This window comes from Alligator sinensis, unplaced genomic scaffold (assembly GCF_000455745.1).
Source record: "Alligator sinensis unplaced genomic scaffold, ASM45574v1 scaffold79_1, whole genome shotgun sequence".
Lineage (NCBI taxonomy): Eukaryota > Metazoa > Chordata > Crocodylia > Alligatoridae > Alligator > Alligator sinensis.
The window spans coordinates 500,942-511,030 of NW_005842706.1; the positions used below are offsets into that span (position 1 = coordinate 500,942).

The following is a 10,089-nucleotide window of genomic DNA, read 5'->3' on the forward strand; positions in this document are numbered from 1 at the left end:
AGGCCTGACTGCAATGCAAGAGGTCAGGGCTGGACCCTAGGTGAGGATCAGGAATGGGAAAGTTCAGGGAAGCTGCTACACCCTGATCAAAGTTCTGGAACTGCAGTAAAAGCTGTGTGTTTTCTCCCTTCACCCTTGTTGGCACCTGGGAAGGTTACCCATTGCCTGGCCCTAGTTATGTCAATTCTCTAGTCCCACCATGTTTTCCATCTGTACTCAAGGAAGACCAGGTTTCAGCCAGAAACTGAGCAAGTTCTTGATGAGAAAATCCGACACAAAAACAGTCCAGCAGCAACCCCATGTTGCATCCTTTCAGCTTAAGATATATGCATATATAGACTGGCAGTCACATTCAACCAAACATCACAAGGCTGAATAACACTTCATTCCAAAAGGAGACCTGTAAATAATAGGAGACACTAGAAGACTGTGCTAATATTATTCAAAGGGCATTTTTGCCACTTGTTATTATATGGAGAAGTTGTATGGAGAAAAGGCTTCACGGTAGAAAAGTCAGAATGTCGACAGCATTGCTGTAGATTTATTAAATCTATGTTTAAGTATGCTTCTAACGGCTATGTCACAACGCCCCTTGGTTTCTTGTGTTTTCCCTCAGTAAAAATCATCCCCAAAGGCACTTTAAGCATTCTGCAATCTGTTTTACCACTTTGCTATTTCCTTCATCCTTATACTATTTCCCCCCAAGGAAGGAAGAGCTTTGGAGTCTATGGGAGAGAAGAACCACACGGCTGTGACAGAATTCATCCTGCTGGGATTCAGGAGTGGTCCTGGGACTCAGGTCCTGCCTTTTATGGTATTCCTTCTGATTTACATGGCAACTGTGCTGGGGAACACCACCATGCTTCTCATGATTCAAATCGACCTTCGCCTTCACACTCCCATGTATTTCTTCCTCATGAATCTATCTCTCTTAGACCTCTGCTACTCCTCAACTATTGCCCCCAAAGCCATGGCCACCTTCCTACAAGGCAGCAAAACCATTTCCTACTATGGATGTGCTGCTCAGCTGTTCTTTTTTGTTCTCTTTATCACCACAGAGGCCTTCATCCTGGCAGCAATGGCATACGATCGTTACACAGCCATCTGCAACCCACTCCTCTATCCTGTCACCATGTCCAAAAGGGCCTGTGTTCAGTTAATTTTGGGCTCCTATATCTGTGGTGGCACCAATTCTATAGTGCAAACAAGCTTCACCTTTGCATTGAGCTACTGTGGAGCTAAAGAAATCAACCATTATTTCTGTGACGTTCCCCCCTTGCTAAGCCTGTCCTGCACAGATATGCACATCAATGAACTGGTAATGTTTGTTTTATCTGGTCTTCTCATAGTGATCACCTCAGGAATCATCCTCATATCCTACTCCTACATCATCTATGCCATTCTTAGGATTCGCTCTGCCAAGGGCAGGCTCAAGACCTTATCCACCTGCTCCTCCCACATGGTGGCTGTGGCTTTATTTTTTGGGACCGTTTCTTTTATGTATGCCCAGCCGGGTTCTCTGTCTTCCCCACATCGGAGCAAGGTGGTGTCTGTGTTTTATACCCTTGTTACTCCCATGCTGAATCCCATCATCTACAGTCTCAGGAACAAGGATGTGAAAGATGCTTTGAGGAGAATCATAGGTAGGAAAATTCTAAGATTATAAAAGCATTCATCTGTCCTTCTGTCTGTCCATAACACTTTATTTGCACTCTGATTGTTTGTCTGAAACAACCTATTAGAGTGCTCCAACAGTGTTCCAGACAGGGGGTGGCGGTGTGGCCCCTCAGTTCCCACTGTCATGGCAGTGCTATCCTTACTGTCCCCCAGCATGGCTGGAGCAGGGGAACAAGGACAGTGGCACTGGAGGCGGTGGCAACATGGGGTGCTGGCCAAGGGGGATGCGGGGATTGTGGGGCAAGCTTGCCCTCATCCCCTCTGCCTGGGAGGTGGTGGAGTGGCAGGGGGAGTTCACGGAGCCGGACAGGGGGGCACACAGGGCCGGAGGCAGAGCAGCGGCAGCGCAAGGCAGTGGGTGGTGGCACTCCGACACCCGCCCCCCGCAATCATTCTTGATGAGCAGTTGGCTAGTTATTTAAAATAAGCCTCTTCTATGAATGTAGACCTAAACTACACTTCAGAGCAACCAAATCACAAATAACTAAGCAGTATTTGCATGCTTCTGTTCATCTGTTTGTCTCTATATAATTTTCATTCACAACCATTTTCCCTTTATATTCATATCTATCTGCCTTTTTTAGAGCTCTCCTAAATTATGGTGCATCATTATAGGTATAAATGTTTTATTACCCCATATTTTTTTTAAATATCTTTCAACAGCAGCATCCAGTTAGTTGGGGCTATTTTTTAAAGTTTTTTTTTAAAGCACTGTCAGCTGGGGCAGGTAGGGCAGGCATGGGGGGAGGGGCTGGGGGAGCAGGCAGGGGATGGGGCCTGGCAGGGGTCCCCCCATGGTCCCCTCCATGGTCCCCTCCCCTCTCCCCTGCCCCCACCCTCTACTTACCAGCTCCAAATCTGGATGCAGCTCCCTGCTGCAGCCACTGGGGAATGCCCAAATCATTGAAGCTCTCTGAATCTTTTCCGAAGATTCGGAGAGCTTTGAATCGATTCAGACCTTTTTATTGGTCCCCTAATTTGATTCAGATTTCAAGATTCAGCCACCGAATCATGCCTCCAAATCAAATCAGCATCCAATTCTTCATACAACCCTAAAGGTGACCTCCTTTTAATGCTTTACGGTAGAGCAATACACCCTGCTATTTCATGACGGGCTTAAGAAAGGATTAGAAAAAGCATTCACCCTTGCAGTCACCTAAGGTTTTACCACTGACTCCAACAGGACTGTTTTATGTCAACAAATATCATTTGAACGTTTCAGGTTTTTTAAAAAATGCAACATGCCTTCACCTAAATCAGAAACCAGGCCTCTTAGTTATACCTGGAGCAATGGGGAAAGACTAAATTGACTCAAAGACTTGAGGAGTGTGGACTAGGAGCACACTAAGGCACCTGAGAGAAGAGGATTTCTACAGAGAAACGAGCTGTATTACATACAATAGTTCCCAATCAGCATTTAATCAGCATCCTTTAATGAAAGCCCGTGATTAATGGGTAGAGCCTCGATAAAATTGTGATTTGTATTTTTTATGAAAATCATTACATTTAAGTTATTTTCATGAAAAATGCAATTTGTAACAAAATGTCATGGTATGGCCACTTGCTGGGGAGTTCCCCAACAAGCAGCCATATCATGACATTTCATTGCAACAAGATGGCTGATGCAGGCTAGGGAAAACCTCACCAGCCAGAAGCCAAAGCCTAGCAGCCCAGTGGAAGGGGAAAGGTTCACAAAAGGGACAGGGGGAGTACAGAACTTGGTGTTGGGTTGGGGAGGGGATGTATCCTCCTCCACGTGGGAAAACTTGGGCACGGGTGGTTGGGAGCACCTGGTGGCTGCCTTGGCAGACTGCCCTGGCACCAGATAGAGGAGGCACTGTTCCCTTCTCTGGGTGGGAAAACTGGGGCATCAGGGGTTGGGGGTGTGGGAGGAGAACACACACATGGAGGATCAAACAGCCCCTTTCCTACTGGGTGCCACGGGTGCCTCCCAAGGCATTCCCCAGGTACCCCAATCCCCTAAGCCTCAGTTTTCCTGTCCCAAGTAGCAAACAGCCCTCCCCTTCCTACCACCATGCCTACCTCTTCCAGTGAGACTGGAGTGGGGTGAGTTTTTGAGCAGTGATCAGAGGCCTTGGGAGAAAGGCGTCTGCTGCTGCAATTAAACTTGGTCCTAAACCTGCCCCCTCAGCCATTCAGGGGGTGTGGGGAGGTGCTACACTCTGGGCACAAAAATGGCAGCCCCCACCACAATCAGGCCACAATGTCAGCGAGTTGGGCCTGTGCTTTACACCAGGCCCTATACATAGGCAACGTTCATGGAAAGACTTAGCACGGCATTGGGATTTGTTTTCTGTCCTTCCAAAAAACCAAGCCCCATATATTCTGGCACCACTGTCTAAAAGCAAACAGTCCTTCAGGGAACTGTCTCTTCACCAAATCAACATATGCACACATATGTCACACTTGGAGTTGTGTGTGGTCAAGTGCGTTCTGGTTTTATTTTGTTGTGTATCGTGTTTGTGCTGCATTTCTTGTTTCTTTTAGGACTGGATAGAACCATCCTCCCAGCACCATTTATTGTGTCCAGGCCCTTTGTCTTAAGCTTCCTTCCAAGGAACCTGTGGAACCAGTTTGGTAACTGTGGCCATTTCACCAGGGGCTTCTGACCACCTTTGCATTGATTGGTCTGCAATACAGGCAACCGCCACTTAGCATTCCTAATTGGTTCTGGAAAAACTGAGTGCTAAGCAAAACAGTGTTAAGCAGAACCCATTTCCCCATAGGATTTAACGTAAATAAAGATAATTGGTTCCACACCACCCACCAACCCAGACCCTGCGCTCCTGCAGCCCCAACCTGAGTCCTGCTGGCCCAGGCCCTGCGCTCCTTCTGGCCCTGGCTGGGCCGCTCCCGGCAAGGCACCACACGGGCTCTGCCAGAGAAGGCATCAGCTCCTCTTAGCCTCATTGTTCCCCCGCTGTGATGGCCCCTGCCAGCCTGTACCCACCAGACACCAGTGCCCCTGTGCACAGCCCCAGCTGCCCCGCCCATGGGGCCTGAGTCGGGGCTCTGGTGTGGGGTAAGCAGCCAGGCCACCCACCTGCCCACGTCCCGCTTTGCCCAGTGGGGGCGCCCTCCAGGGCACCCAGCACAGGGACGAGCCACAATCACCAGTTCACTGCAGGCTCAGGGGCGGGGGAGCTCTGCGGGCTCGGCTTGCACTGGCTCCTGCTGCCCCGCTGGCCCAGGCCCCATGTTCATGCCCCCAATCTGCCCCTTCTCCCTGCTGCTGCCGTTCCTCCCCACCCGCAGGCCGCTCCAGCACTATGTTCCGGACCCTGTACTCGAAGGCCCTGCTGGCCTGGGCTCTAAGCTCATGACCCCCACCTTCCCCTTCTCACTGCTACTGCTCCTCCCCATCTGCTCCAGCACCACATGCTGGAGCAGACCCCGGGCTCCTGCCACCCCTCCCTGGGCTCCCACCAGCTGCCAGTCACCACTTCCCTCACCCTCACTCACTGCCACTGCTTCTCCCCATGCCCACACTGAGAGTTATAGCAAAACACACTCAGCGCTGAGCGAAACTAGGTTGGTATTTTAAATGAGTGTTATAACGAAACTGCAGTAAGCGAAACCGCATTAAGCGAGGGTTGCCTGTAGCAGCATTCCAATGAGGCTGCTTTTTGACTTGGGGCCCTGTGATGAGGTCAGAAAAGTATTTAAGGTTGAGGCCACCTGGTCTGGTCTCTCTTTCTTCCTCCTGGGGCTACTGAAGCCTGAGCACTGATTTGGGAGCCAGAGGAGCCTGCTTCCTATGGGGCAAGGTCACCCCCCACTCTTCACTGATGAAGCAAACTGAAGCTATGTGAAGGGAAAGCCTCAGGTACAGGGAGGGAAGATCTGTCTCAGGGTCTGAGACCCCTGTTCTCTCCCTCTCCTTTCCCCTCGTCTTCTGGGTTTTGAGTGGGATGATGCTGTGTAGAGGGCATCAATCCCTGCGTCAAACTAGCCAAGGTTGAAGCCTGGCAGTTTTGCTGGCACACTCTAAGACAGGGCTGAGAGCCTGGCATGTTTTAGTTGCTTTTGCAACTTTTTTGGGTTCAGCATAGGTGTGTCACTGAACCCTAGCATGTGTCTTGTTGCCTGTTTTGGCCATGCAGGCCTCAAGTGGGAGGATGCCATGAGTGTATCCTTCCCTAGTGCACGTTGCCCAGGAATGGGGTCCTGTCCACTACCAGCCATGCAGGCCTTGATTGGGATGATGCCACAAGAGTATCATTCCCTAATGGAGACTGACTAGGAAACAGAGTCCTGGTAGTCACTGTGTTGAGGATTGTAGTGTCTCATCTTGGTGGTAAAGCTGAGATGACATGTCCAGGCTGCAGCCATAAGCCTGGGCCCTTTTTGCTTTTTACAGATGCTGCATTTCAGCCCACTGGTGTGGGGCTGAACCCCAGCCATATGTTGGCTGGCAGACTTGGGCCAGGGTGAAGCCATGGCACTTTTTGTTGCTTATTCAGACCTCAGTAGTGTATAGGCCTGGTTAGCTTTTTGTTGCCCAGTCCAGGCCAAGTGAAATAGGCCTGGGCCTTCTATTGTCCCTTTTGCAGTTTATTCCCCAACCAAGTACTGTGGTTGGGCGCTAGTGCTAGTTCAGGCCCAAGCCAAAATAGGCCCGACCCCGTTTTGTTGTCTTCTAGGTGCTGGTCTTAGCCTAGCAGTGTGCTGAGGTTATATGTGCAGGCCACAGCCAAGTAGGCCTGGTGCTCTTTCATTGTACAGTCAGGCCTGGCTGCAGGACAGGCCTGACTCCCCCTTTTACTGTTTTACAGAACTTGTGTCTCAGCATATCTGTATTGCTGAGCCCTGCTGTACATTTATTTCCTGTATGTCTGGGCCTGGCACATTTTGGGCCTGGCACAGGTTGTTTTTGTGGCTCTGTCCCCCAACCAATGCAGCATGGTTGGTACTGGTTGCTGATCAGGCTCTTTTGCTGTTTGGCTGGTTTTTCTTTGAGTTCTCCTTCAGTTTCCTGACCCAGCAGAACTTGGTTTATGACTAAAAACTTTGGGGTGCGATATGCTGATGAAAAATGGAGTTCACCCCTCAAGCCCACCATGTGGAAGTGAGGATCAGTGCTACGTTTTCACAGGGAGCAACCTGGGACCCTTTGCAACGCAGAAGGACCTACACTGTTTAGCAGCTCTCTACGGTGCAGTAGACCCATGGAGCAGCTCATTGGACTCTCCGGTGTGGGCCCCGCTTTCCAGCCCATTGCCAAAGGGCAGGTATACGGGTGCAGGACCCCGGAACTACCCTCTGGGGAGTCCCAAATCCCAGACTGCCTGGGCATGAGTAAAGACCCCGCAAAGAGGGTGCCACCTATAGACTTTGTTTTGTAGTCTGTAATGTTTTAAAGTTATAGGTAGGCAACGTGCACTAGGGAAGGATTACTTTTGTTTTTCTTTATGCTTTGTAATAAATTAGGTTTTTGTGTTTACACTGCTTACAGGGGAAGGGTGGTTGGTTTTATTGGACACCCTAGTGTTTTATCTAGTGTTTCCCAGGTAGACTGGGTGGGGACTCAAGCCAAGGTAAAAATCCCCAAACTTACACCCAGCCCTTGTTGCTGCTGACAGGTGCTCAGCAGAAGAGTTACACATATAAAGTCTATTTTGTGATATCACCTGAATCTTTCATAAGTCTGTGTTGATTTACCTTCTATACTTCCAGTATCATCACTGGCAGCAGAAGCAGCAGCAACTTCTCCTGCTGTTTCTTTGTTAAAGGTAAGTGAGACTTCTCTTAGAACAGATAAAGAGCTACTGAAAGGCCACTGCTTTTCTGCCCATCTATCCAATTACCTTTCACACCCTAGCTAATTCAATTTCCTGACTGTAAAATGTCACTGAAGGATCTGCTTTTAAACTCACTGGGCACATCTAGATGTGAAATTAATATGTTCCAGTTACATGTGTGCCTCGGACCACAGCACATTGAGCAAGGTCAGAGCAGCCCTGACTGGCAGGGACCCAGAGGGTCATCTTTCCATCCCAGGGCTGCTCCAACCTGTGTCGATGTGTTGTGGAGAGGCTGGCTGGGGCATGAGGGTGCTTCACTGTGGTGCTAGCCAGCAGGCAGGCCACATCTGTAGTACTGTGTCTAGTTTGGGGCCTCCTATTATAGAAAGGAGGTGGACTAGTTGAAGAGAGTCCAGCAGAAGGCAACAGAAATGGTCAATGAGCTGTGGGATGTGACTTCTGAGGAGAGGCTGGGGGAACTGGGCTTATTTAGTCAGTGACATAGCAAAGAAGTTTGGCACCTAGGCAAGCCCGCAGTGGTAGCCCACCCTTACCCTGCACACAGATCTGGGGGCACATGTCCCCCATGTTTGCCTGGGAGTTCACGTAACAGCAGGAGACTCCTTTCCCCGATCCTGGCACCCCCCCATCCCCAAATGAGCAGCTCACAGCTCTGTCCCATACCCTGCCCTTGCTGGGCAAGGCCTGTTAGCACCCCTTTGCTTTGGCACCTGGGACACTTGCCCCACTTGCCCCTGCCTTGTTACAGCACTGTATTTAGTGTGAAGAGAAGATGGAAGGGGGATATGATAGCAGCTTTTTAACGTCCTGAAGGGTGGCTCCAAAGAGGATGGAGCAAGACTGTTCTCAGTGGTGGCAAATGACAGAACAAGGAGCAGTGGTCTCAAGTTGCAGCAAGAGAAGTTGAAGTTGGATACTAGGGGAACACTCTCACTTGGAGGATGGTGAAACACTGGAATGGGTTATCTAGAGAAGTGGTGGAATGTCTATCCTTGGAGGTTTTCAAGGCCAAACTAGATAAAGCCCTGCTTGGGATGATCTAGTTGGGAATGGTCCTGTTTTGATCAGGGGGTTAGACTAGATGGCCTCCTGAGGTCCTTTCCAACCCTCATCTTGTATGATTTTATCAGGCTGAAAAGGTAGTAATCAATGATTAAAAGTCTACTTGGCAGCTTGTATCAACTGGAATGCCCAGGGGGCTGGTCCTTCGGCTGGTTTATTTTAATATCTTCATCAACAACCTGGAAGGTGATATAGATTGCACCCTCAGCAAGTCTCCAGATGACACCAAGCTGGGGGGTAGCAGATACACTGGAGGGTAGGGCTGAGATTCAGAGAGACCTCAACAATCAAGAGTATTGAATGAAAAAAATCTCATGAGGTTTAGTAAGGGCAAGTGCAAAGTCCTGGATTTGGGATGAAACAATCCCATGCTGGGGCCTGACTCGCTAACCAGCAGCTCTGCTGAAAAGGATCTGGGGGTTACAGTGGACAATAAGATAAATATGAGTGATAAATAACAGTCTGCCTTTCTTGCAAAGTAGGCTAATGTAAGACTGGGCTTCTTTAGTAGGAGCACTGCCAGTAGATCGAGGCAAGTGATTCTTCCACTCTATTTGGCACTGATGAGGCCACACTTGGAGTACTATGTCTAGTTTCAGGCCCCACAATACACAAAGGAAGCAGAGAAATGGACAATTGAAATGGTTAGGGGGTTGCAGCACGTGACTTTTGAGGAGAAGCTGAGGGAACTGGGTGTATTTAGTCTGGAGAAGAAAAGACTGAGGAGAGATTAAATAGCAGCCTTCAACTACCTGAAGGCTGTTACAGAAGATCATGGAACAGAATGGTTCTCAGTGATGGTGGATGACAGAACAAGTTACAGCAAGGGAAATTTAGGCTGGATATTAGGAAAACATTTCTCACTAGGAGGATAGTGAAGCACTGGAATGGATAGAGGGGTGGTGGAATCTCTACCCTTGGAGGTTTTTTAAGACCTGGACATAAAAAGCCTTGGGTGAGATGGTCTAGTGAGGGATGACTCTGTTTTGAACAGGGGGTTGGACTAGATGTGACCTCCTGAGGTCCCTTCAACTCATATTTTCTATGTTTCTATGGCTCTATCACCATCAAATTAAACATGCAGACAAAAGGTGACCATCCAAAAGCATGCTCCCTTGACCTTCATTCAGCATTGTTTTGTGATTTAGTGACAAATTTCTTTGAACTCCTTATTTACATGTTTTACACTCGACTCAATATGTTTTTCATCATTAGCGCAGTATGTCATTAACCTACATTTGGTGGTAAAATTAACAAGTGACTTTGGACTATCTGGACCCATGCCTAACTTTATTTGCTCTAAGATAATTGGGCAAGGGGTGGGAATGGTCATGATTTCTCAATTAAGACTTGTGAACCTGCCCATCAATTGTGAGGCTTTCAAAGGTTTACTTCTGCACCAGGTGGCAGTTTGTACACCATTAGTTTTTACTCTCTTCAGCTCTTTAGTTTCTTTTACAGTTACATATTCCACATCTTGTTGACTGAACAAATGAAAACACATTCAACCTTTCCCTATATACGCATTGTGACACATGGCGCCTTCCGATTAAGGCACATTCCT

At 48.7% G+C, this 10,089-nt stretch overlaps 1 protein-coding gene across 1 annotated transcript; it reads left to right on the top strand.

Moving 5' to 3' along the window:
* Positions 1–724: 724 nt before the first annotated feature.
* On the top strand, positions 725–1,666 carry LOC102372089 (olfactory receptor 12-like). The gene has a single exon (XM_014524910.2). It carries the CDS (start codon positions 728–730, stop codon positions 1,664–1,666), a length of 939 nt encoding a protein of 312 aa, XP_014380396.1. The 5' UTR covers positions 725–727.
* The last annotated feature ends 8,423 nt before the right edge of the window (positions 1,667–10,089 follow it).

Excerpts from the sequence above, each read along its gene's own strand:
- LOC102372089 (XM_014524910.2), top strand. The coding sequence starts at position 728 with ATGGGAGAGAAGAACCACACGGCTGTGACAGAATTCATCCTGCTGGGA.